We start from the raw sequence: 27,314 nt of genomic DNA on the forward strand, positions 1-27,314 counted from the left end.
GACCAGAGAGTATCAGTGCAGGGAGCCAATCAGTGGTGGGGAGCGAGGCTTCCATCATTGCTAGGAGCAGCTGCTGGGGTGGGTATCAATTCGGCTGCAAGGTGAGTCTTATGATCCTAATTTTTTTTTTTTAAATGCAAACTAGACCTGTGTACAGCGCTTGGCATTTTGGTTTGCAATCCTTAATGCTGACTGCTGGTTAGGATAACAGCGGGCCTGCACCGTGGGCTGTGCTGAGCCACCTGCAGACTGTCTGGTGGGATTGTGCAGGAGGATGTAATGGATTCAAGTAGAATTTTAATCTGCACGTTAATTGCAAACTTATTAGCTGGAGTTGCTGCCTTTGTTAGGCATTGCACTTCCCTGCCAGAAGTACCGCAGGGTAGGTCCTTGCTTAGCAGGGGACTCATGCGTCAAAGGCACAAGGATTGATAGCAGTTTGATACCTGTCTAATGGCTGTAGAGCAGGTTCTGCAACGGAGGTCTGTGGATCGCTATGTACACCGTGGTCATTGCTCAGGTGAGTTTCTTGTTAGCTGTCACGTGGACTGGATTCTCAGGGCCTGTGAGCGTGCCTTCCTTCCTGACAGCACACGCAGCCTAGACAATCTTCAGAGATGCAACGCCACCCGGCTTGGAGATTTTTCCCAAAGCTGATCAGTGCTTTTTAGGATGAAGGCTGCAATTTCTGTAATGTGAGAGAGGCCCCTTTTGTTAGGGTGACCAGATAGCAACTGTGAAAAAACAGGACGGGGGGGGGAAATAGGCACCTATATAAGAAAAAGTCCCCAAAAATGGGACTGTCCCTTTAAAAACAGGACATCTGGTCACCCTACCTTTTATTAAATGGGGGAGAAGGGGCATAATAGCCCACACAGCACCAAGTGAGGGAGAGTGACCTACATTTGAACAAGGAACAAAGGGTTCAGTTTCTAGGCTCTGGTGTTGCATTGCAGCACCCTGTGGCTCTCTGCAGGGAGGTGCTCAGCTGCCAGTCTGTTTTAGACCTCATTGCTTGGGGGGGGCGCTTCATTCAGCTGCAAGCTGTGGGCTCCCTACTCTGACCCATGCTATGCAAGAAGTCAGACTGGATGATCACAAGGGTCCCTTCTGGCTTTGGAAGCAATGGCTTCCCTGCTTCTGCTGGCTGATAAGGCTGGGGCAACGCCTCACTTTATAGAGTGGAGAAAGGGCGAGGGGGGGACTGGTTTCCTGTCTGAGTAGGTGCGACCACATGGATGCTCGCCCCTTCCCTTGGGAGGTCTTGCAGCATTTTATCAGGATACTGTGCACCTGCTAATCAAAGGGACAGAAGACTAAACTTAATAGGCTAGAGATACAGAACCCTGCTCCAAGGCGGGTGGTTCCTCCATCCCTGGCATCTGCTTATCCCTAGCACAGACAGGCAGGGCCAAAGGCTGCTCCCAGCTGCCCGACATTCTGCTGTAAGCCAGAGCACAGCCTGGCACGCACAGGGGTGCAGCCCCCAGGTTCCCATCTGGCAGGCTGAGTCCAAAGAGGCAAGTGAGTCTGCGCTGGGGCCCCAAGGTCACAGCCATTGGCTCTTCCTGCTATGCTTCACAGCCTCCTCCTGCGTGTGTTAATGTTTCTAACTTGGCCATTTTGGGTCCACATCGTCCCTTCTAGAAAAATCCTCCCCAGCAATAAGCGAGCACTGTGTGGTCCATCCACGCTGGTTGGTGGGATCTATTTCCCTTACTCAATGGCCAGGGAGTCTGAGGTTCTAGGAGGTTCTTATTCAATAAGGATAAGTGCAGGGTCCTGCACTTAGGACGGAAGAACCCAATGCACAGCTACAGACTAGGGACCGAATGGCTAGGCAGCAGTTCTGCAGAAAAGGACCTAGGGGTGACAGTGGACGAGAAGCTGGATATGAGTCAGCAGTGTGCCCTTGTTGCCAAGAAGGCCAATGGCATTTTGGGATGTATAAGTAGGGGCATAGCGAGCAGATCGAGGGACGTGATCGTTCCCCTCTATTCGACATTGGTGAGGCCTCATCTGGAGTACTGTGTCCAGTTTTGGGCCCCACACTTCAAGAAGGATGTGGATAAATTGGAGAGAGTCCAGCGAAGGGCAACAAAAATGATTAGGGGACTGGAACACATGAGTTATGAGGAGAGGCTGAGGGAGCTGGGATTGTTTAGCCTGCAGAAGAGAAGAATGAGGGGGGATTTGATAGCTGCTTTCAACTACCTGAAAGGGGGTTCCAAAGAGGATGGCTCTAGACTGTTCTCAATGGTAGCAGATGACAGAACGAGGAGTAATGGTCTCAAGTTGCAGTGGGGGAGGTTTAGATTGGATATTAGGAAAAACTTTTTCACTAAGAGGGTGGTGAAACACTGGAATGCGTTACCTAGGGAGGTGGTAGAATCTCCTTCCTTAGAGGTTTTTAAGGTCAGGCTTGACAAAGCCCTGGCTGGGATGATTTAACTGGGAATTGGTCCTGCTTCGAGCAGGGGGTTGGACTAGATGACCTTCTGGGGTCCCTTCCAACCCTGATATTCTATGATTCTATGAAACACCAATGGATTTTAAAGGAGAAACCAGAGACTAAGGAAGGTCAGGGCTGGTCATTATGTGGATGTAAGACCTCCCAAGAAAGCTCAGCCATGTACCAAGCAGTGCGGGTAACTTAGTACCTAGCCCATCTCGGCATGGAGCTGGGGGGGTGCCGTGCTGGTGCCTCTCATGCCCCGGGGAGTTGACTAACTTTCATAGGGACACAAGACTTTCAGTGTTACTTAAGCAGAGACTCAAACACTAGCTGCATTGTGCAGCGACTATTGCAAAAAGCCTGGAAGCTAAAGGAGGAAGGGAAGTTGGTGGGTGATGGATCAGGGCTGTGGCACTAATTCACAGGGCTGTGTCTCCCATACATGTCGGACCACGTTAAATGCAGTTCTGTGCTGCCAGGGGCCCTGATCCAAAATCCAACAACACCAACGGAAAGACTCCCCGTGGCTGTAATAGGGATAGATCAGGCCCACATCACTCATGCGGTCTGCTTGGCTAGCGTGGGGGAGGTTGTGTTATAAACTATTCTGCTAAGCTATGCTATAGACATCACTAGTGAGGAGAGCAACTGGAATAGAGAGTCACGAGAAACAAGACAGCAAATTAAACCAATACAGAATCATGGTGACCGATCCAAGTGTCAGCTCTGGGCTATGAACGATCACAGGACCTTGATGTAAGCAGAATATGTTCAGCTCTGGCTCTCCATTGATCGTATGATCAATGCAGTATGAGAGTAGGTCTCCCTCCTGCAATTGGATCTGCAGTCAAGGAGCCCAGTGGCAGGACTGGGCCCATATTGAACACGTCTGTTGCAGTAGCAGCTGGAGGCCATCCTGGTAGGAGCCCCATTGAACTAGCTTATTTTACTCTGATTTCCTGGTCTTCCTAGTCCAGTTCTCATGTCTGTGGGAAAGAGTCTTTACATGTGAAGCCACTGGTGACTGGTCATCACCGGGTTGATAATGCAAACTCTGCAGGGTTGCATTGTTTTCACAGCCCTAAAACAAACCCCACAGGCAACTCCTGTCAGGAAACTGTGGAGTGAGATTTTTTGGAAGCAAGAACCCTCCTTGCCACAGGGAGTTGGGAGACACTTTGCAATTCCACAGTGATGTTAGAGTGCCGAGAAGAGCAAGTCTTTAGACAGAAAGGAGTTCTTAGCCTTAACTACAGCAGAGCTAGGACTCTGCTAGAGTTTACTGGCAACTAGGTCCAAATGGTCCCCAAGCCTGTGGCAGTTCAGATGCAGGGCTTGGACTCAGAGCTAGTTCTGGGTTCCTGAACATCTCCTAGAGACAGAGTGGCTCAGGGGAGACAGTGCAGTCTAGTGGGAGACCAGAGACCCTGGGTTCTATTCCTCACCCTGCCAGTGGCCAGCAGGACAACCTCGTCTGGTACAGTCACGTTCAGAACCACCAGTCCCATGGTGAATGATTTCCCCCTCATCCCAGGGCACTGCCTAGCAACTGGGCACCCTAACACCAGGGTTACCATCCCACCCCCCTTCTTGAGCCCCAGAGGGCTCCACCACAATAAATATCCCTCTTTGGGACCAGTTTATTACTGAACTACAGTGCGCATTATCCATAACCAAAGTCCCCAAACACAGTCCATTTATCATCTCCAGTGCATATAGCCCTCGGAAACCCCACACCATCTTCCCTCAGCATAGCACATACCATGCTCCAACATCTTTCACCACACGTGGACTCAGCTACAGTCCTTCCACCTAGAATGTGCCCCATTCCTCCCAGCAGGAACCCACCCCAGCCTCTCTGTTGGGAGTTTAGTCTCCCTAGGAGACCATCCCTCACTGCCCCTGTTCTATTAAGATCTCACCTCCAACAGGAGACCGAGACCCTGCCACTGTCCCTCTGGCCTTCAGCCTCCTCTAGCACAGAGACATCACTAGGTAACAAATCTGCTACTAGTCTACCGTCAGGTCAGGTCTTCTTACTGCTCTTCAACCTCCTCCCCCCAGACCTTCTCCCTGTCTGCTGCTCCTTGATCCTTTATAGCCCAGGTGCTGCCCCACCTTCTTAACTGGCCAAACTGGGAGCACCTGTCCAGGTACAGGAGTGCTGGACCTGCATCATTTAAAGGAACTAGCCAGCCCGTGACACAAGTGTTCAGAAATCACAAGACAGGTCCCCCTGTCCCCACTCTCCCAAATGAGGTTGGCTTAAAATCATGATGTTTTTTAAATGATTTTTTGTTTTGTTTCTGGAGTTAGAGACTTTAGGGGGGTCACATTTTTGAGTTTTTCTCCACGAGCTCAAGGGCTCAGAACTTCCCTTTATAATAAAAGCAAACTGAGAGCCCCTCATCATCCCAGGACTACAGGAGCTGGGACTGTAAGAAGCACCAAATACTGCAAGGCTTGCCACAGAGTCACAAAAGTTGGACACACTGCCCTGCCTCAGGTTTCCCTCCCATCCTTAGCCTCTCTTGTCTGTTTGACATTGTAAAAGCTCTTCATGACAGCGCCTGTCTCGATGTGTATGTACAGCACCTAGCACAACGAGGCCCTGATCTGGGTGTTACTGTAATTTAAAAACTAATCTGGGGACATCCTGCAGTCTGGGAGCAGGGTGGAGAGATTGGGGAAGATGAGGGAACTAAATACTACAGCATGGCTGTCCCCTTTAAGAATGCCTCCGATGAAGTGGGCTGTAGCTCACGAAAGCTGAGGCTCAAATAAATTCGTTCGTCTCTAAGGTGCCACAAGTCCTCCTGTTCTTTTTGCGGATACAGACTAACGCGGCTGCTCCTCTGAAACCCTTTAAGATGGGAATCCTTAGAATCATAGAATCATAGAATCATAGAATATCAGGGTTGGAAGGGACCCCAGAAGGTCATCTAGTCCAACCCCCTGCTCAAAGCAGGACCAATTCCCAGTTAAATCATCCCAGCCAGGGCTTTGTCAAGCCTGACCTTAAAAACCTCCAAGGAAGGAGATTCTACCACCTCCCTAGGTAACGCATTCCAGTGTTTCACCACCCTCTTAGTGAAAAAGTTTTTCCTAATATCCAATCTAAACCTCCCCCACTGCAACTTTAGACCATTACTCCTCGTTCTGTCATCTGCTACCATTGAAAACAGTCTAGAGCCATCCTCTTTGGAACCCCCTTTCAGGTAGTTGAAAGCAGCTATCAAATCCCCCCTCATTCTTCTCTTCTGCAGGCTAAACAATCCCAGCTCCCTCAGCCTCTCCTCATAACTCATGTGTTCCAGTCCCCTAATCATTTTTGTTGCCCTTCGCTGGACTCTCTCCAATTTATCCACATCCTTCTTGAAGTGTGGGGCCCAAAACTGGACACAGTACTCCAGATGAGGCCTCACCAATGTCGAATAGAGGGGAACGATCACGTCCCTCGATCTGCTCGCTATGCCCCTACTTATACATCCCAAAATGCCATTGGCCTTCTTGGCAACAAGGGCACACTGCTGACTCATATCCAGCTTCTCGTCCACTGTCACCCCTAGGTCCTTCCCCCAACACACTCTTTTATTTCCTTGTTTCAGGCTTTTGGGATGTTGACACGGCACAGCTGGGAAAATATGAAGATCTTGTGGCTGGCAGCGGTGGCGTGGTGTGTCCTAGCACCTCTGGGGCAGGCCAGCAAGGTGAGGGGTGGAGAGTGGGGAGCAGCCACGGATGCAGTCACCAGCTTAAGCTGCCACATGTGACCGAAACAGGGACGATAGGGAGGGTGCTTTTTTATGGAAGTTTGGAAAGGTGGTGGGTATTGCAACAAATTGGCTTGTGCGGGGGGTGGGGGGAGGGGTGTATGGCACTGCCTTCTTCAGGATGGAATTGGAGCTAGTCACCTTTTGTGTCATGTGCCCTGTACCACAAACAGCTAGTGGAGATTCTCCTTCAGCCTGCGTTTTTGGAGCTGGAGGATTTGCGTTCTAGCCCCACTGTCACTGAAGCTCTGAACAGCCAGGGTAGTGGGCGATTCAGTCCCTAGAACAATCTGTTTGGAGAGCTCCTGGCATCTGGCTGAAAGACGTCATTGCTGTGAAACATGCAGAGCAGGAAGAAGAGACATGAAGGAAAGTTAACGCCCATTGGGAACATCTCGCCCTTCTCACGCCATGGTGGGGGGACTCATTGAACAGCGGCTCGTGTGCCAGTCACTAATGCCAACTCCTCTCCCCATGCAGAGCTCAGAGGACATCCGCTGTAAGTGCATCTGCCCCCCCTACCGGAACATCAGTGGGCACATTTACAACAAGAATGTGTCACAGAAAGACTGGTGAGTTACCCTCTTCTGGGAGGCTTGTGGGGTTCCCCTGTCAAAATACCGAGGGGCTTGACCCAGGAAGCCCGGACCTGGATCTGACACCCCAAGGTTCTGTCCTTCTGCAATGGAAATAGGTCAGAGATCATGCGTAACAGCTCGTGCTGGGTGGAGCTGCTTTGCTGAGCCCTTGCTAGCTATTTACGTCTCTGCACCGCATAGTGATGGGCACTCTGCTCATCTAGGGAGAGATAGGAGGCTGGCCCTGCACCCTCTGGAGAGTCTAGTAACCTGTTGTCCTTGTGCTCTGCAGCTCTGTCTACTCCCTGCTGAGGATGACAACAGGAAAGGCTTTAGTACCTTTTTAACCCCCTCCCCTGGAACAGCTGAGCTCTTAACGTAGTTCTCAAAGCACTTTACAAAGTATCATTAGCCAGATATTGCAGATAGGGAAGCTGAGGCATTAAGCTGGGAAGTGACTTGCCAATGTCACATAGCGAGTCAGTGGCAGAGCTAGGAACAGAACCCAGGAGTCCTGAGTGTTAATCCCCTGGATTGACCACTAGACCACCTTGCATAATAATGAATGAGAGAAGAAAGAACCTAAACATGTGAGATGCATCCACTTGATTGGTTTAAAATACCCACAATGCACCACTACAATAAGTGTATCTATGCCATACCCTAAAGCCACAGGGCCTTTCCTTCTCTGGGTTGCTCTTTGGTTACTGAAGTTGGCAGGCTGGCCATTTCCCCAGCATCTCTGTCTTACACAGCTGCAGGGCATTGTCCTGTGCACAGGGTGCCCTCTACAACAGCAGAAGAATCACCTCCCACTTGAAGTCATCAGCTTTCTGTTGCAAACGGGAGGTGAAGTAAGGAAGCAAAGAACCAACTTCAGCTTCTTCATGGCATTGTGATTAAGGCGCTAGATTGTGTGGTGGTTGAGGCTGTGCCTCTAAGGGCTGGGAACTGGATGCTGAACAAAGTACAGCTCTTGCAAACACTTTAATCACTGGTGATCCCCAAACACCCTACACGGGCGGGTCAGGAAATCAGGGTTCAAGTCTCTGTTCTGCCACGGACTCTCCTGGTGACCTTGAGCAAGTCACTTATCTCTCTGGGCCTTGGTTCCCCACCTGTACAATGGGGATAATATTTCCCTACCTCCCAGATGACAGTGGGGTTACATTCACCCTGCGTGACAGATGCTACAGTTGTGAGGATCCCACAAGTAGAGAGAGATAAATTCATGGCTTTCAGGAGCAATTCACGCTTTGCCACAAGCCTGGCTCTCTGCTCTGTAATACAGGGGTAACTCCACTGACTTCAGTAACCCTGAGCAGAGAATCAGATCTGCTCCCTTGCTTATGTTCAGAATTAGTCATTTTCCCTGCAGTCCATTTGTTTGGATCATGCACATCTGTGGGTTTTGCAGTCTTGCAATGGCCCATGATTGGCATATCAGGGGGGTTGTGGGCTGGGACACTGGCGGAGCTGGGGGTGGAAGAGGAAAAACCAGCCGAGAACCTAACCAACCCATACCTGCACTCTCAGCAAATCTGTAATTGGCTCGTTCCTGAGCGCTAAGGCCATTTGCCAAATCCCAGGGCTATGAAGAAAGTGTCTGCGCTGCGGGGGTGTCCTCTGTGAGTGTCTGCACAGGGCCTTGATCACTTTGAAGCTGTAACCTGGATTGAACAAAGGCCCTTAAGCATCAGTGAGCAGTCTGTTCCTTCCTAATGACCTCTTTGTGCTTGCATTCAGGCTGGTTTACATAGCAGTGTATATTTCACGCCTTGGGGGCGTGGGGTGAGATTTTATTCTGTTAAAATATGGGGCATTTTGCTGAATCATTTATAGGGAGGCATTTTGCTGAATCATTTCCATTTCCTTGTCATTCCGTCTCCTTTGATTTCCAGCTTTACAACACGTTTTATACACATTCAGAAGGCAGGACTTTAATCCGTTCTCAAGGGCCATTTTTCTTACTTTGCTTATCTGTAAATGTCAGTTCTTCTCAGTAAATGTAAGGAAACATCAGTTTCGCCAGACACACACACACACACCAAGGACAAAATATTTCCATCCATAGTAATTGAAATGTAGAGACAGGCAAAGTAAGAAAAATTCTCCTAGAGCACTCATTAGAGTCCCACCTTACACTGTGTTGTGACGCTGGAGTTAGAGCGGGCACCAGTTAGGTAGCTTTAACTTTTTGAATCTCAACATCTACGGTCATTAAATAATTATTGTCTGCCTCCCTTCAGGATTTCCCACACCTGTTAACATTTACATCCCTAAAATTGAAAAAAATCAACATCGATATTATCTGTCAAGATTATAAAAAAATAAACATTAAATGGTGCCAAGCCTGGCACAGAGATCGGTTAGTTTATCTCAGGAGAGCGACAGGACGGGGGAGCTGAAAATTACAATGATGGGCCATTAACAGAGTAAGTTAGAGCTACTCAGCCTCATCGTTTCTACTCATCAGTTCAGTGAAGCTAGTTTCTCACCAGGAGCCTGTCTGTCTGCACCAGTTGTCTCTTGGCATAGGCCACATCTACAGTTTCTTTTCACTGATTTGACTATTTCCACAAGGGGGAAGAGGGTGTTTTCCTCCAGAGCTAGTTAAATCGGAGCAACCCCTAGTGTAGACCCAGCTGTACAGGTGGGTAGCTTCTTCCTTTTCTTGTAGGGACATAACTATATCAATACACGCACCTTGATCCTGAGAGGGCGGCAGCCACACTGGGTGCACGGAACAAAACAGGAAGAAGCACGAGAGACCAGAACAAATGGCTCTGGGCCAGAGCCTCAACGGGTGTAAATCATCATAGCTCTGTGGCGATCACCAGAGCTCTACTGATTTACACCCGCTGAGGGTCTGCCCCCGGCCTCTCCTCCCGGCAATGGGATGCTGATTGGTGTGATACTGTCCAGGCACCAGGTGGCCGCAGTGTGTGACGTGCCTTATGTAACCGAACCTCAGCGAGGCTGGTGCGGCGGGGAAGGAGAGGCCCGGGCACTGAACACAGCTGGTGGGGCTCTCTGTGAGGAGGAAGCTCTGCAGCCAGTCCATATCTGACACCTGCTAGTAGCAGCCCTGCAACCCACCATGTACAAGAAGTACGTGCTCCTCCCCAAATGCCAGACGGCAGCGACTGGACACCGTCAAGGCTTTTTCCCGGTGTGCGTGCTTATTGGTTCGTGGGAATCAGCGGAAAGTGACGCGCCAGGCTGTCTGCCCCCACTCTGTGCTGCTAACGTGATAATCTGGGGCCACAGCTAGGCTTCAACATTTGTTTGCGAGGGAGCAAAGGGAGCCCTGCCAAAGCCGCTTCTCTCTTTCTACAGTGCACTGGAATTTAATGCTTTTGTCAGGGATGGGGAATTAAAGGCCCTTGCACTGACGAGAGCAGGGCACAGCGCATCTGTCTGCATGGTGCCATACAGCTCTGCCGGTGTCCTTCAGTCCTGCCCCACAACCCCCCTGCTAGCCCAGCCCTGGACTCCACCCCACTCCCCACACACATTGCTCTCCCCTCAGTCCCCACATAAGCTACAGTGCCAGGCCTTGTTCTCCCCCAAAAGACTGTCGTGTCATGGTGCTGTGTCATGTGACCATACATCATTCTCAAGCAGGTGCTTTTGGGAAAGAAGGTTTGCAAGATGCTGCATGTGCTTATTGTCTTGGAAGTAGACATGGACACTTTTTGATGAAGATGCCAGCTGGTACTGTATGTTATGAATAAGGGCTTGGCTACACTTGCCGATGTAGAGGGCTGGGAGTTAAACAAGCCTTCGGAGACTGCAGCAGGGAAAACGCTGCCGTGTGTTTACAGTCAGCTGCAAGCGCACTGGCGTGGCCACATTAGCAGCTCTTGCAATGCCACAAAGAGCAGTGCATTGTGGTAGCTATCCCAGTGTGCAAGGGGCTGCAACGTGCTTTTCAAAGGGGGGGCGGTGGAGTGTGACAGGGAGTGTGTTGTGTGTATGTGGGGGGAGAGCATGGGGCACGGGTCACTTGCTGGAGGATTCTCTGCTCCTTGAAGTCTTTAAACCACAATTTGAGGACTTCAATAGCACAGACATAGGTGAGAGGCTTTTCGCAGGAGTGGGTGGGTGAAATTCTGTGGCCTGCGTTGTGCAGGAGGTCAGACTAGATGATCATAATGGTCCCTTCTGACCTAAATATCTATGAATCTATGAATCATTCATTGACTAGGCTGGGGCCAGAAAACTCATTGCACTTGTGACCTAACCCAGGGTTTGCACCTGTGTGCTCCTGGGGGTGCCTAGAAGCTGGAGCAGGCTCAGATCTCTGAGCAAGTGGAGCCAGTCACATGGCTGGCCTGACTGGAGCCTGAGGGATCTGTTTAACCCCGGAGCAGGGACAGGGACAGGAACAGGGCAAGTTTCCCCCCCAAGCCACCCCTGCGCCTCAGCCCAGCCCCCCTCTGGGGGAGATCAGCTTCCAGGGCCCATTCAGTCCTTGGCCTCTTTCCTCAGAGGGCTAATTAGCCTGGGGTGGCTTTAGAGGCACAGCCAGCTGACCACCCTCCTCCAGCGCCAGCTCCGGGGGCGAGTATCTGGAGCACCCAGAGCTTTAGCCAGCCAGCGGCCGCCTCCCACGCTGCCGTGTAAACTGATCTGAGCAACTGCTGAGCTCTCCCAGCTGGGCCGAGCGCAGAGGGGGCTGCTGGATGCAGACCGGCCTGGTGGTTCTCCACCAAGCTGTCGGCGCTGCCTAGCGTCACCACTAGGGTTCTCCATGACCGCTGACCGCGCTCCGGGCCCCAGGATACAGCCACCTGCCCCACCCCGCCACTGACATCGGCTCCTTTGTGATGCAGCAACTGCCTGCACGTGGTGGAGCCGATGCCGGTGCCGGGGAACGACGTGGAAGCCTACTGCCTGCTGTGTGAGTGCAAGTACGAGGAGCGCAGCACCACCACCATCAAGGTAAAGCTGGGCCGCTCCCACCCCGGCCCCACCCAGGCCTGGGGCAGAACCGCGGGGGCGGGACCTGGGGCGGAGGAGATTGCGCTGGGGGCCTGGTGCCAGTTCTCCATGCTATGGGGGAGGAAAGGGTTCCTCACTTGGATTCTTTCGTGGCGGCCAGCTTGGGGAGGGGCATAGCAAAGACTTTCCACACCCCTGCCCCCCTTTTCCACACCCCTTCCCCTCGTTGGCTCTGGTCTGGGGATGACGGCACTGACCCCCTCCCTTTTGCGAAGGGCGTCGACATTGGGAGATGGAGCAGGGAGCTCCGCCGTGGGGCAGCTTGGGAGGTTGGCCAGGCTCCTCCCATGGCCCCCTTTCCCAAACACTGCGCCAGTCTCCTCCTCCTCCCTGCCGAGCCCTCCATGCACAGCCCCCTGTCCTCCTGGCTCCCCTTTCCTCCCTAAAGAAATCAGCCCAGCCTCACTCCCCTCCACTCTTAGCACCTGCCTGCTCCGGGCCATCCCCAGATGCCTGCTTTCAGGCCTGCCAGCCACCCTGCTGGGTCCTCCCCTGCTTCCCCCACTGTCACGCCCCAGCTGGGCAGACAGGGACAGATCTGTACAGGGAGGCAGCCCAGCCCAGCGGAGCTGTCTGGGAGGGAGCCCAGGGTGGAGCCTGGGACGGGAGTCCCAGTCCACCTCCCTGAGACATTGCCAGACTGCAGTACAGCAGGGGCCCCTCTAGCCCGGTATCTTGGCTCCGACAGTGCCCCTGCCCTCCATCCTGTGGATAGTTATGGACTGAGCTGCCTATGGTGGGGGGGATGTTTCCTCCTGAGCTCATCAGTCGGCGGCTTGGCTTGGCTTGGCTTGGCTTGGCTTGGCTTGGGGAGGAGGCTGGGTGGCCCCCAACCCTGCAATCGCCCCTGATGGCTCAGAGTCCCTTTTGATGTGCCCACAGATCATCATCATCATCTACCTCTCGGTGGTGGGGGTGCTGCTTCTGTACATGGCCTTCCTCATGCTGGTCGACCCCTTGATCCGGAAGCCAGATGCCTACACCCAGCCCCTGCACAACCAAGAGGAGAACGAGGTAAGGGGGCTGCGGCGGGTGATATGGAGGGTGATGGGCATGGTAGGAAAACCTAGAGGAGGAGAGAGAGCAGGGTTAGCTCCTGGGAACTAGGGCGGGCAGGCAGGCCCCAGGGATCATTATGGCTGATGTTTCTCATCTCCCATCCCACCTGGGTCCTGCTGGGGCTGGCCCTTTTTACATGCCAACTAGAAATGTGGAATATTTCATTCTGTTTTGTTTTTTAAATCCCTGATCTTGGTCCACGTGAAGCTCTGAAATGTGAAGCCTGCAGCTGCAGGTTTCCCGGGGCCCAGAGTTGGCCTGCCCGGGGCAGTTAGCAGGGGAATTTTGTGGTCCTGATAGGACTCATTTTCATTTACTGAATTGTGGATCAGATCCAAACAAAATGCAAACTGTTCCCATCTGTGTGCAGCCCTGGCAGCCCCCGCCTGGCAACACCCATCTAGAGGGGTGCAGGAGGATGGCCTTTTGGTGAAGGCCCAGACAGCGCTGGGAGGCAGGAGAGCTGCATAGAGGAGCTGACTTAAAGCTAGAGATGGTGCCTTTTGATTCTGCAGGGGTGCCAAGGGCTGCACCCCAGAGCCCTTACTCCATGGGCCCCTCTGGACTAGGAGCTGCACTCAGACTACACCCACCTTTGACAGATCCCACTTTGTTGCATCTTAGGGGTCAACAGTTGATTGGGCCTTTGTGCTGATAGGCCTCAATTGGCCATTGACTCCCCCTTAACATCCAGTCACACCTGCCCGCTTTCACTCACACCTCAACTTGTCTCATGCCGGGGAGAGGGTTGGTGGTTTTTTACTCTGTCCCCACGGCCAAGCCCTGTATTGTTTAATCTTTCCCCTGCCAGATCCCTGCATCCATACAGTGCCCTGGGCTCCGGGGTGAGGGGATGCGTGTGCCCCATTAATACAATTGTTCTTCCTTTTGGAGGTGACTTTCTAAGCCAGGGAACGCCCATCCCTCAGCAACTCTGACTGCTGCCTGGTCTTGCTAGCCCTACACACGGGCTTGGTTTTCAAATCGGCTTTGGGTGTTTCCCGCGGTAACGTCCTAGCTTTGTGTATGAGCCAGGGAGTGACGTGAGGATAAAGGACCTGCTACTGCTCGCAGCTCAGGGGGACCTCCATTAGCTCAGGTGGATTTTAGAGAAGGATCAGCATGCCTGAGATTGGCAAACAGCTATCAGGTCACACATGGTCTTGCTGCCACACCTCTGTCCAAAAGCCACTGATCCTCTCCTGAGCCCCAGTTCCGGACTCAGGCAACGCTTCCATGGACTTCCATGGGGATTTCAGAGCAAGGGCACCAGGATTAGGCCCTATCTATCCTGCCTTGTCTGTCCCCCCAGCTCCCAGCGCTTGAGCAGGGGGCTGGGACGTGGTGGCCTCCCAGAGGAAACGCAGATAAAGCTGGTTAGAGTGCGGTAATGGTATTCCAGGTGGCAGGGTAGTGGAGCTGATGCACACACAGCGATGAGCTAATTGTAGCCCTGGCTCATGCTATAACTGAGAGATGCAGGGGGCTGATTATGGAAGGTGGAACATGTAGCTCTGGGACCCAGCATTTCATTTAGGTGTCGGCTGTTTGGAGCTGCTCCGTGAGCTGGGACCATGGTGCTGGACAAGCTGGAGTTGTGTTGATCGCTAGATGATCCCTTCCCAATCAGTGGAGCTTCTGGGCTGAGGTCATCATGGCCTCTAGGAGCCACCTGTCTGCAGTCTCCAGGCCAGCAGAGTCCTGAGCAGACTACCCAAACAAGTGCTGGCCCAGGAGCCTAGCGGCTCGCCATTTCACTGCCATGGTGCATGCCCAGGTTCTGAGGTCGGGCCTTGGCTCCCAGGAGAGAGACAAGGCAGAGAAGTGGGGTGAGGCAGCCCCCTTGGCAGGGGGAGCCATTTCGGACTCTTCCAGACAACTCCTTCTGGGTTCCCTAGGCAGCCACCCTCCTCAGCCAATGGCCTGGTTACTACCAGCAGGGGCACAAGGAGAATAGGGAGGGGACGTGGACAGGCGAGAGAGAACAGCCATTGAAGGGATGGTGCCGAGACCTTGAGAGGTGGCAGAACTCGCTGTGCCCCGGGGGCTGAAAGCTCCCAGTTGCCCTCTGCCAGAGGCGAGTCTCTGTCCCCAGGCCAGCGGAAGCTGGATCTGCCCAGCCATGCTGAACTCTGGTGTGAGATACTGCATGTCACCGGCGGCACTGGGCCTTCGGCATTCACCAGTCACTCTCCCAGCCCTGCAGGGGGAACGGCCCGAGGGATGGATTGCATGCAGCATGTCCAGGACCCTCGCCTCAGTGTTAACAGGCCCTGGAGAAGCCGACCCTGTTATACCAATAAAATAAAAACCAGCAGGATCTTATTAAAGGGAAAAAGGCAAAATACCACATTTATTGTGAATACAGAAAGAATCATAGTAAGCAGTTAGTTATAGCTATAACATTCCATTCAATCTCATAGTTATTCACACATTCATTCATACAAACACACACACACACACAGGTTCTGCAAGATTGTTATCATAGTTACCAGCCTTAGAGTTGCTCGTGCCAAGCCACTGGCCAGGTAGCCTGGACATGAGGACGAGCAGGGCCTTGTCAGATGCTCATCTGATGCTCCTGGAAGTTGGTTTGCAGAATCAGACCCCAAAGTTCTCACTTTTTAGAGTCTATTTTTATAGGAATTTCTTCCTATGTCAGTCTATGGGAATTGCTTCATCATGCTGTTGCTGAATCAATCAGCAGATAGCACATTCCTGACGGCTCCAAGATGTTATCTTGTTCTTTGGTTCTCCCATTCTTGAGGCTGTTGGGTGGATTCCAGTCTGCCCTCGGGGGGGGGGGGCGGTCCTCTGGTTATTTCCACTTGACGCCTTCTTCAGCCGATGGACACTGGATTCTTAGGCTGGCACCTCCCTGTGTTGTACCAATAAAATAAAAACCAGCAGGATCTTATTAAAGGGAAAAAGGCAAAATACCACATTTATTGTGAATACAGAAAGAATCATAGTAAGCAGTTAGTTATAGCTATAACATTCCATTCAATCTCATATTTATTCTCACATTCATTCATACAAACACACGCTCACAGGTTCTGCAAGGTTGTTATCATAGTTACCAGCCTTAGAGTTGCTCATGCCAAGCCACTGGCCAGGTGGCCTGGACATGAGGAGGGAGCAGGGCCTTGTCAGATGCTCATCTGATGCTCCTGGAAGTTGGTTTGCAGAATCAGACCCCAAAGTTCTCACTTTTTAGAGTCTATTTTTATAGGAATTTCTTCCTATGCCAGTCTATGGGAATTGCTTCATCATGCTGTTGCTGAATCAATCAGCAGATAGCACATTCCTGACGGCTCCAAGATGTTATCTTGTTCTTTGGTTCTCCCATTCTTGAGGCTGTTGGGTGGATTCCAGTCTGCCCACCGGGGGGGGGGGGGGATCCTCTGATTATTTCCACTTGACGCCTTCTTCAGCCGATGGACACTGGATTTTTAGGCTGGCACCTCCCTGATCATTCAGTTATTATCCACACCAAGCATCCATCCGCATACATCCTCTATCTCTATTTTAATCACAATTGTTAATACAACAAAAGGGCGGGGAGTCTCTGGGTGCTGTTTCTGTTGTTACAGAGTATTGCTTTGAGTCTCTCTCTCTGTGAACTGCTTTGAGAACAGACTCTGTCTTAGAATGTACAAACACAATTAGCAGCTTGCAAGTTTCACACATAGAGGGAGAGAAACAGCACCAAAAACCAAGAGACCTCTTAATTAGTAATACCCTGGAATTGAAACTATGGGGAATCAAACTCATTTGTGATTTTAATACAGAACTTCTTTAATATGATCCAACATAATCCCCCTTTTGACACTAAGATTTATAATCGTCAGTGTCACTTTCTATGTAGCCTATTCAAGAGAAAGTACTGTGAGGCAATTTGAGTTTGTGATTCCAATTCATGCCACATACATGATCCTAGTGATGTATCTTTACGACAAGGTTCTGGGGCAACAGGCAAGGTGAGGCACACCCACTTTTGAGGAGTCCATTCGGTACAACCTCTAGTGTCCAATAGCTTCCCTCCCTCCCCAGCCCACTGGCTCAAGGTCCAGGGTAGCCAAAAGGATCCCATGTGTAATATGGGGAGTGGGTTAACCTTCAATACCTTTGCCTCCGGGGACTGTTGGTGTGCAATTTTGACAACAATTTCTCCCATTAACAAGTCTGGTTTACAATACTGGAAACATATTGCATCCATTCATATTGATAAGTGTCAAACAATGATCTCTTTCTTTTTTAACAAATGCATCAAACCCTTAATATTTCCCAATATGACCCAGAACATTTTGTGTTCCAAAGTAGCTAGTGCAAGTATCTGCATTTCAGTGCATCCCATAGCTATGGCTGTGTAGTTTCCTATTTCTAATATTTTTTTTTCTTATGGATAAGCCATGTGGTAGTATTAAGCCATTACTAAAGATTCCATTGGCCTTTTAGGTTACCCAGACCAATTTGGACCAAGTCTACATTGGCATGTACTTGTTTTTGTATCAGGCTGTCCTGTAGCTGGGACAGAAAGCTTAATTTATTTTTAAGTTCCTGCAGGTCTTCAGTATTTTTTTTTTAAACACACAACAGTGCTAGCAACAACACAAAACACAAGACAAAACATAGAACACAGAATACAATTTCTATTGTGACAGTAGATTCATGGTATTGGGTTGCTTTTCAGCTGGCAGCTTTTCCTGATTTTCTGAAAGACAAAAAGAACATGTTTCTACCCCTTTTGGGGTGGCAGATTATTGCTTAAAATATTTCTTTTACAAATACCCTTGCTGATTGCAGGCAAAACAGAGAAATTGCCCCCATATTTTCCTGTTTTTGTTCTATAGGCAGGCCAGGTTTCAATGGCTTTTATCTTTTAAGGGTTATGGGGAAATTATCCCACTGTTTAGTCATTAAATCCCTGAGTTTTCCTTCTTATACAGCAGACCAAGTTTATAATGTTTTTCCTGCTGTGTTAAGCTTTAAGTTTTATTTACAGGTAATAACTGAGAAGCATCATTACCATACGACCTTAAAGGATTTTTCCAAAAATCATACACACTATACGTTGTTACAGGGATACTTATTATCATAGAATCATAGAATATCAGGGTTGGAAGGGACCCCAGAAGGTCATCTAGTCCAACCCCCTGCTCAAAGCAGGACCAATTCCCAGTTAAATCATCCCAGCCAGGGCTTTGTCAAGCCTGACCTTAAAAACCTCTAAGGAAGGAGATTCTACCACCTCCCTAGGTAACGCATTCCAGTGTTTCACCACCCTCTTAGTGAAAAAGTTTTTCCTAATATCCAATCTAAACCTCCCCCACTGCAACTTGAGACCATTACTCCTCGTTCTGTCATCTGCTACCATTGAGAACAGTCTAGAGCCATCCTCTTTGGAACCCCCTTTCAGGTAGTTGAAAGCAGCTATCAAATCCCCCCTCATTCTTCTCTTCTGCAGGCTAAACAATCCCAGCTCCCTCAGCCTCTCCTCATAACTCATGTGTTCCAGTCCCCTAATCATTTTTGTTGCCCTTCGCTGGACTCTCTCCAATTTATCCACATCCTTCTTGAAGTGTGGGGCCCAAAACTGGACACAGTACTCCAGATGAGGCCTCACCAATGTCGAATAGAGGGGAACGATCACGTCCCTCGATCTGCTCGCTATGCCCCTACTTATACATCCCAAAATGCCATTGGCCTTCTTGGCAACAAGGGCACACTGCTGACTCATATCCAGCTTCTCGTCCACTGTCACCCCTAGGTCCTTTTCCGCAGAACTGCTGCCTAGCCATTCGGTCCCTAGTCTGTAGCTGTGCATTGGGTTCTTCCGTCCTAAGTGCAGGACCCTGCACTTATCCTTATTGAACCTCATCAGATTCCTTTTGGCCCAATCTTCCAATTGGTCTAGGTCCTTCTGTATCCTATCCCTCCCCTCCAGCGTATCTACCACTCCTCCCAGTTAAGTATCATTAAATTTATTAAAATTATCTTGTTATCCCATGCCTTTTATTTAGACAATTTGTTTGCTGACCAGGTATGTCCTTTATCTGCAGCTCCTTTGTGCTGCTAGTTCTTTCCTTCCTTTATCATTTAGGTAATTTGCATTTTCACAGAAACTTCCTGCTTTTGGATTTAAAGCCATCAGCAGCTCAGAGACTCTATCTTAAAAGGGACACAATCAACTTTCACCAGAGTTTTGATTACTTTTAACTTCTGCTTCCAAAACACACAGCAATCTGAAAAAGAAAACCCAACCTATTGTGGCTCCCTTTGGAGCCCTAATAGCATTTTAATTAAGTAGCATGGTATGTTTGCATTTCTTTTGCCCCTTCTACAATATACCCTGCACATGTTCTGGGGCAAATGCACATTCCTTCCATAGTTTAACTTCTATAACATTATCCAGATCCATTTTTACATAAGGTGTCACTATTTCTTTTTTTTGCTTACAGAGTTTTCATGTACCTTTATCAAAGTGACAGTCTGATTACTCAGAGCCATTTTAAGACTCAGTGTTTCTAACATTGCTTCTTTTTGTTTTGTGCACCTCACCCCTGCTGTTGCTTCAGAGAGGCACTGTCTTTTTTTTAATTTTTTTTTTTTACTACAACTCTCATCTGCTATTTTGTTACAAAAACAAACAAACAAAAAACAAACAAAAAGAATCCAAAATTTTTTTTTTTATATTCTCCTGATTTTGACTGCCCTGCTGCAGCCACAACTTAAAAACATTTTAAATTTTGTAAAGCATTGAGTTACCTTTTAAGGGTTAAATGCCAAATCCCAAAGCCAAACAACACTAATTACCTGTGTCTAGCAAAAAGGTCTGTCAGTTTTGCAACTTTGAATTAAAGAGTCAAATGGATTTTTAGTGGCATTATTTAAAACAAAAACAAAGCTAACTGGTCCTTAGAACTTTACATATTTACACACACACAGACAGATACATACACATTTTCTTTTCCTTAACATCCCTTCCACACTGCTCTGTTTTTTACATCTTATATTCCCTTTATACATTCGAGGCAGTTAAGTTCCAATAGAACCCTCTTATGTTCTTTTAGCAAATTTGACTAAATTGTCCAGTCAAATGATTTTAATCAGATAGTTTATTTTTGCCTGGCAAATTTACAGACATTCCTTTGGAAAAGGGCCCATTTTTCTTTCAGAATGGCTGCAAAGAAACCAAGAATGCTCTAACACTTTTCCTTTTTAACATTTTCGGTTAAAAGTTGTTTGGGTGAAATACAAAGTTTAACTGCTTAATTCCCTCCAGCCTCTGCAGAGTTAACTTTTTTTTTTTTTTTTTTACTCTCTTTTCTCTTTGTAATTATGCCTGGGGGTGCCGTACATAGGACCTTCTCCCCCTTTACCTGCCTCCCTCCAGCCTCTGCAGAGTTAACTTTTTCACTCTTTTTGTATTCCTGGAGTGCCTCTTTCACTATTTTCAGCTGGCTTTGGATATTTGTAGCCAGCACCTTCCAATTGTCTGCTCCCTTTTCCATTTGTGCCTTTTCCTCTTTACATGAAGACAAGCGGAGGGAAGAATCCTTACATGCCTCCCACAACAACCAAATTGCTGCTGCATCTCTTTTGGCAGCACTAGAAGGTTTGTATATGAGGATATACTGAGCCAATCTATCCTCTAGGTCCGAAATAGTGCAGACATCAGCTAGGGCTTGTTTAGTCCAAGGACTGTGCCCAAATTTTTGAAGGATTTGTTTAAAAGGTGTAATTTCTTTAACAAAAGGTGAGGTTGGAGTTCCTTCTGACTCCATTCCTCCCTCTAGTACTGGCTTACCCAGTTTTCTTTTAAACATCTTAACATGGATATTTCAATCTCTTTGTCACTGCTGGTATTACTTAGCAAGTGACACAGCCTAGATTCTGAAATCATAGCTTAATCTATGCGTTTTTCCCCTGCTACCTTCCCGGAGGCCAGCAGGTCCCCTGCTACCTTCCCAGAGGCCAGCAGGTCCAGTTAACCTGTTTCTCCCTGCTACCTTCTCGGAGGCCAGCAGGTCCGGTTAACCTGTTCTTCCCTGCTACCTTCTCGGAGGCCAGCAGGTCCCCTGCTACCTTCTCGGAGGCCAGCAGGTCTGGTTTAATCTGTTTTTCCTGCTACCTTCTCGGAGGCCAGCAGGTCCCCTGCTACCTTCTCAGAGGCCAGCAGGTCTGGTTTAATCTGTTTTCCCTACTACCTTCTCGGAGGCCAGCAGGTCTCCTGCTACCTTCTCGGAGGCCAGCAGGTCTGGTTTAATCTGTTTTTCCTGCTACCTTCTCGGAGGCCAGCAGGTCCCCTGCTACCTTCTCAGAGGCCAGCAGGTCTGGTTTAATCTGTTTTTCCTGCTACCTTCTCGGAGGCCAGCAGGTCTGGTTAACCTAATAGAAATGCCTAGCTCACTAGAGCTGGTGGTGTGCACACCAATATTTACAATAACTGAGGTTTTTTACCAATATTCCCCCTTTCGCAATTCTCCACCAAAATGTTGTACCAATAAAATAAAAACCAGCAGGATCTTATTAAAGGGAAAAAGGCAAAATACCACATTTATTGTGAATACAGAAAGAATCATAGTAAGCAGTTAGTTATAGCTATAACATTCCATTCAATCTCATATTTATTCTCACATTCATTCATACAAACACACGCTCACAGGTTCTGCAAGGTTGTTATCATAGTTACCAGCCTTAGAGTTGCTCATGCCAAGCCACTGGCCAGGTGGCCTGGACATGAGGAGGGAGCAGGGCCTTGTCAGATGCTCATCTGATGCTCCTGGAAGTTGGTTTGCAGAATCAGACCCCAAAGTTCTCACTTTTTAGAGTCTATTTTTATAGGAATTTCTTCCTATGCCAGTCTATGGGAATTGCTTCATCATGCTGTTGCTGAATCAATCAGCAGATAGCACATTCCTGACGGCTCCAAGATGTTATCTTGTTCTTTGGTTCTCCCATTCTTGAGGCTGTTGGGTGGATTCCAGTCTGCCCACCGGGGGGGGGGGGGGGAATCCTCTGATTATTTCCACTTGACGCCTTCTTCAGCCGATGGACACTGGATTTTTAGGCTGGCACCTCCCTGATCATTCAGTTATTATCCACATACATCCTCTATCTCTATTTTAATCACAATTGTTAATACAACAAAAGGGCGGGGAGTCTCTGGGTGCTGTTTCTGTTGTTACAGAGTATTGTTTTGAGTCTCTCTCTCTGTGAACTGCTTTGAGAACAGACTCTGTCTTAGAATGTACAAACACAATTAGCAGCTTGCAAGTTTCACACATAGAGGGAGAGAAACAGCACCAAAAACCAAGAGACCTCTTCATTAGTAATACCCTGGAATTGAAACTCTGGGGAATCAAACTCATTTGTGATTTTAATACAGAACTTCTTTAATATGATCCAACAACCCTAGGTCAGGCAAAGAATTACCAGAATATGGGGCCTTAAGGAGTCAGGCGGGAGGAGGAAGAGCTTCGAACCCAGGCTCTATCACTGATGGCTGAAGGCAGGACACAAGCCCAGCTCCCCGTGATGGCAGTTGTGCCCTTAGAGCACAGCCTGGTCTTCAGTGGGGCAGGGGAACTTGGGAGAGAGCCCCCTTCCCTGTCCCAGCCAGGGATGGTTCTACAGGACAGGATGTGCCCCAAGCACTCGGTAGAGCTCATGGGCTCTTGCCCAGGTGTCCCTGAAGCTGTTTGTTTTGAGGGGACCTTCCTCGCTGTACCTGCCCTTGTGCGCTAGGAGGGCGCCTCTCAGGAGCAAGATAAAAGACACCTGCCTTCCTTTCAACCAGCTTGCAGGCTGGGCAGGGCCCCAGCCTAGCCGCTGGGCACATCACCACCCCAAGGATTAGCTGTAATCCAGATGCTCAGACACGCTTTGAAGAGAGGAAGCCAGTGTGTTTGCAGAGATGGGGTGTGATGAAGGGAGCCCTGAGCTCGGCCTGGACATGCTCAGAAACACTCCACCCGCCCTGGGACTGATCACGGGGCACTCACATGGTGACTGACTGAAGCACCCATGGGGGAAGATTTGGTCTATGCAGAGCCCAGAAACCTATTCATCTATTCAGTGCTGCGACTACAGGGCCCCATTCTTCTCCTTTACACACTGGTGTAACTGTTATAGCCCCACTGCCTTTCCAGAGCACCCCCCAGTGCAACAGCCATTCCACCGCCATTTCCCAGCTTGTCATCCCTCCCATCCGCTGCTCTATCTCCAAAGCCTTCTGGCTTCCAGAGGGTGAGCCCTCCCCCCCGGGCTCCTATGTGGCTTACTTCTCCCAGGGCTCTCAAAGTCCAAAACAAGTGTGAAACAACACATACTCGTCCCAGGAGATCTGCAAGGCATCAGCCAATCCCAGTGCTGACCCTTTGCTAGCCTCATACCTCTCCAGCTGCTCACGGCTCTTCTTTTTATGCAGCCCCTCCCTGGATGCCTCCCTTCTGCTCCAGGTGACTCTGTTTGAGCTAATTGGGCTGCCAGGAGTTTATTAACCCCTTCCTGCCTTGCATGGAGCCTTCTGTGTCCTGTTCCACACTCCATGGGGCCTGATTCCCTTCTCACTCACCCGGTGTAAATAAGGAGTAACTCTGCTGACCTCACTGTAATCACATAGGTGTGATACTGGTGTGAGAGGAGAATCAGGCCAATATCACCAGTGGAAAACCTGTTAGTCACCGGCTCCCCACCCCAGAATCAGGCTAGTGGCAGCCGTAGGACACAAACCTCGATCTGCAGGAAAGCACTGTCACTGGAACTGGGTGTCTGAGGCCAGAGTTGTCAAATATATGGCCTGTAGGCCAGATCCAACTTGTACGCTGCAGTTACGTGGCCGGCATGACCTATGCAGCTGTCCAGAATCCTTCATTTTAAAACCAGTAAGTGTCTAGGATTCATGGCTGCATGAACCTTTCATATGGGCCCCAAGTGTAACCAGTGCAGTGATATCTGCCTGAGTCTGCAGACAGCCAGAAACGACTCCCTGTCCCAAGTTCCCAACCCAGAGGACTTCATGCCCATCCCCTAGCCCCTTTCCAGCTCTGCTTTGTCCCTGCCTTCTCCCAGCACTGGGTTTTTTGCACCTAAACTCTGAAGCTGCCTTTCACCCACAAAAACCAGACACGTGCTTCCTTCTAACGGCGGAAAGACAAGCACCAGATCTGAGAGCGAGCGAGCGCAGTGTGTGTGTCTCCTCTGTAACATGCTGCACTTGCACTGAACCCACAATGGCAGCAGGCTCAGTGCTGTGGCTCAGAGGGCCATGGTCACTTGCACTGCTTTCCAGCTGCTTACACCTGGGAGGAGTTTAGCCCAGCTCCTGTTGGCTGGGGAAGAGGCCAGCTTGGAGAGCAGCTGCTGCAGAGCATGAGGGGTCTGGCTAGCAAGGGTGCAGCTGGACACATGCTCAGAGGGCATCTGGATCTGCTGGTGGGATAGCCCTGGTTGCGGGTCCACCCCTCCTTCCTGCTGATACGACATCCTCCAGAGTCATGAGCAACACACTGAGCATGGAGCAACGCCTGGTCCCGTTAGCGCAAACGAGAGTTGGATCACTGACTTCACTGGGAGCAAAGCCGGGATGAACAGCCAGGCACTTCAACCCCTTCCGTGCTGGTCCGGCAGCACCTGCGCTGCTGTGAGCACAGTGGACCATCGGCTGGATCTGACAGTGGGCTGAAGCCCAGGAGTTAATCACTGGCTGGTTCCCCACACACCCCTGCTCTGCTCCCTGCTAAGCATGGCCGCTCTGCGGCCTTAGAAGCTTGCTAGCTCAGGGCGCTGCAAAGGAAGGTGCATTTAGCAGGAGGCTCTCAGCGAGGCGAATGAGGCATGGTAATCCCTTCGAGGTATGTGGCAGCAGAGGAGAGGGGCCCAGAGCCCTTTGGAAATCCCTCGAGGAACTGGGGAGCCATGCTGAACTTCAGCACAGAGCCAGCCCCGGCATCTCCCTGCAGTTACAGGAAGTAACGCTCCCTTTTGATGGAGAGATGTGGCTGGGAAGGACTGAAATGCAGCAGTCCCAAGACACAGAGGGCAGGGGGAGATTCCTGGGAGGGGAAGGGCAGCAAGGGTAGTGGACTGGTTGCAAGGGAATGGAAAGCGAGGAGTTTGAGGGGAGGGAAATCAGTTCCATCTCCCTCCACTGCTCTCCCAGCTAGTCCTCAGGCTGTTCCTTCTCCTGGTGCCTGGTTTGAGGGACAGCTGTTCCCCATAGGTATTTTTATTGGGGTTTCTCCTAACACTGCTCTCTCTCTGTTATGTCCAGCAGAGATGGGAGGGGCTCGGGTGGACGGTAGCTCAGTAACAGCATTGCTCGCTCGCTCGCTCTGCCAGGCCGTTTCTGGGCAGGTTCAGTAACGGAAATGGGCTGGGCTGAGGGGGCTGTTGGTTTGGTGTTTGCAAAACCTCATCAGAGATCTTCACGGATTATACTGGAGTTACTCCTGGGGGAGTGAGGGGGGATCAGGGCCAGGGGAGTTACTCCTGGGGGAGTGAGGGGAGATCAGGGCCAGGGGAGTTACTCTTGATTTACCCCAGGGTGAGGGAGGGAGGGATCAGGGCCAATGGAGTTACTCCTGGTTTACACCCAGGATGAGAGAGAGGGAATCAGGTTTTGCATGTAGTCCACTAATACAGATTTGCATAATTCTTTAAGGCACTTTGCTAACCCCGTGATGAGCATGATATAAATACCAGGACATTAGAGTGTAAGCTCTTTGTCTTCCCCCACAGTCGTACAGCACCTAGCACAATAGGGCCTTTGGGCACTGCTGCAGCATAAATACTAAATGACAAGGGCACATGGTTAGATCAGCCCCAATAGCTCAGCTGGGAATCGGTGCACGATAAACACTGAGAGCTACACCAATTGGCTACACCAATTTACACCGGCTGAAGATCTGACCCTGTGCTTTGGCATAAGGAGCTCTTGCTCCAGCCCTTTGTTACGTTCTCCCTCTCAGTGGGACGCAAACCCAATAATGATTGCCTTTTGGTTTGAAATTTCACCCCGCAGATGTATGAGTGGGTCCCCCCACACACAAGTGGTAAGCATGGGCCAAATTTTTAGCAGTGCTGATGCAATTCACATTAGCAGTGTGGAGCGCTGGCCCTCCTAGTTGCTGGCCTACAAGAGAGGATAAGAGCCTACTGCAGCTACCTCCTAGAGGAGCTGCTCCTTTAGCTGCAGTGCTGGAGGCCTGTGCTTTTAGCACGGATGGTCTCAGCTTCAAGCCCAGTTACACTGAGGATCCACCCCTCCAGTTTGAGTCAGCGGGAGCTGGGCACCTCTGAAAACCAGGCCCTCTCTCTGCAAGGAAAACTCAGTCCCGAAATAGCTCTTCGTGTCAGAGTGTCTCCCAATGCTGAGCAGCCTCTTTCTGTATTAGAGATATCACTCCTCCACCCCACTCACCCCTCTGACCTCCTGGTTCCTTCTCTTTGCATTGCAGGAGGCCCGCTCATTGGCAGCAGCTCCCGCTCCCGCCGGCGCCAAAGCCAACACGGTGCTGGAGAGGGTGGAAGGAGCCCAGCAGCGGTGGAAGCGCCAGGTGCAGGAGCAGAGGAAGACGGTTTTTGACAGGCACAAGATGCTGAGCTAGAGCAAGCCAGGCTTGCAGTGACGGTCTGCTGGGGACAGGCAGCGAAGCGGGGATAGGCCTTGTCTATCTCACCCAATAGGACCCCCTCAGTGTTTGGTTTGAGCCCCCCATCCCATCCTTCCCAGTGTATTGGCTTTCATAGAGCAAACAAGGCCAAAGTGTCTGCCCATGACTGTGCCCCCTGCCCCCTTTGCAGCCTAAGCCAGAGGCACCCTGAGCTTTGCCCAGCTGAGGGCCCCATTGACAACTGCCCTCAAATGGCCCCAGAGGAAGCCCGGTGCAGCCACTGCCATCCTTACTACAGCTCCTGGCGCGCACTGCTCTAGCTTGACACAGAGCGCTGCATGCTGGGACCTGTCGCTTCTGCTGGCTGCAAGATGTGGCAAATGTGGGACCCAGTTTTCGAACACCCTTGCCTGCATTTGGCGCTTTGCATGCCCCTCTCCTGAAGCATGTCACTTGGCATGAAATAGCCTTGAGCGAGGGCATTGTATTCACTAGGGAATCCTCGACCCTCGTCTCTTTGTTTGAGCTATTGTGTAACAATCTGCAGCCTGGAGAATTCAGAGAAAACTATTTAAAACAAAACTATTTAAACTATTTGAAACAAAGCTGGTTTCAGCCCATTCCTGGCTTACACAGGGAGACAGATACCTCAGCACTTGGCTTCTGCCAAACCTGTTCGGCCACTGTGCCGTCAAGACACAGAGCCCCCTGGCCTTAGCTGAGGGGCTGCAAACCCAGAGAAACCACAAGGGAAGAAAGTTTGTGTTTGTGCTGCATGAAATAAGCCAGTTCTGTACATGTGGGAGCTAGGATGCAGCTTGTC

At 50.2% G+C, this 27,314-nt stretch overlaps 1 protein-coding gene across 1 annotated transcript; it reads left to right on the forward strand.

Moving 5' to 3' along the window:
* Positions 1-27,085, forward strand: TMEM9 (transmembrane protein 9). Its single transcript, XM_084611357.1, has 7 exons — positions 1-101; positions 464-520; positions 6,064-6,165; positions 6,709-6,800; positions 11,645-11,753; positions 12,696-12,827; positions 26,336-27,085. Exons 2-7 carry the CDS (start codon positions 497-499, stop codon positions 26,483-26,485), a joined length of 609 nt encoding a protein of 202 aa, XP_084467483.1. The 5' UTR covers positions 1-101; positions 464-496; the 3' UTR covers positions 26,486-27,085.
* The last annotated feature ends 229 nt before the right edge of the window (positions 27,086-27,314 follow it).

The sequence above is a fragment of the Lepidochelys olivacea genome (genome assembly GCF_965140295.1).
Source record: "Lepidochelys olivacea isolate rLepOli2 genome assembly, chromosome: 21".
NCBI lineage: Eukaryota > Metazoa > Chordata > Testudines > Cheloniidae > Lepidochelys > Lepidochelys olivacea.

Bases quoted from the DNA above. Each gene is read 5' to 3' on its own strand.
- TMEM9 (XM_084611357.1), top strand. From the start codon at position 497: ATGTACACCGTGGTCATTGCTCAG. The intron at 6,166-6,708 runs GTGAGGGGTGGA...CTCCCCATGCAG, and splicing joins CTCTGGGGCAGGCCAGCAAG to AGCTCAGAGGACATCCGCTG. The intron at 11,754-12,695 runs GTAAAGCTGGGC...ATGTGCCCACAG, and splicing joins GCAGCACCACCACCATCAAG to ATCATCATCATCATCTACCT.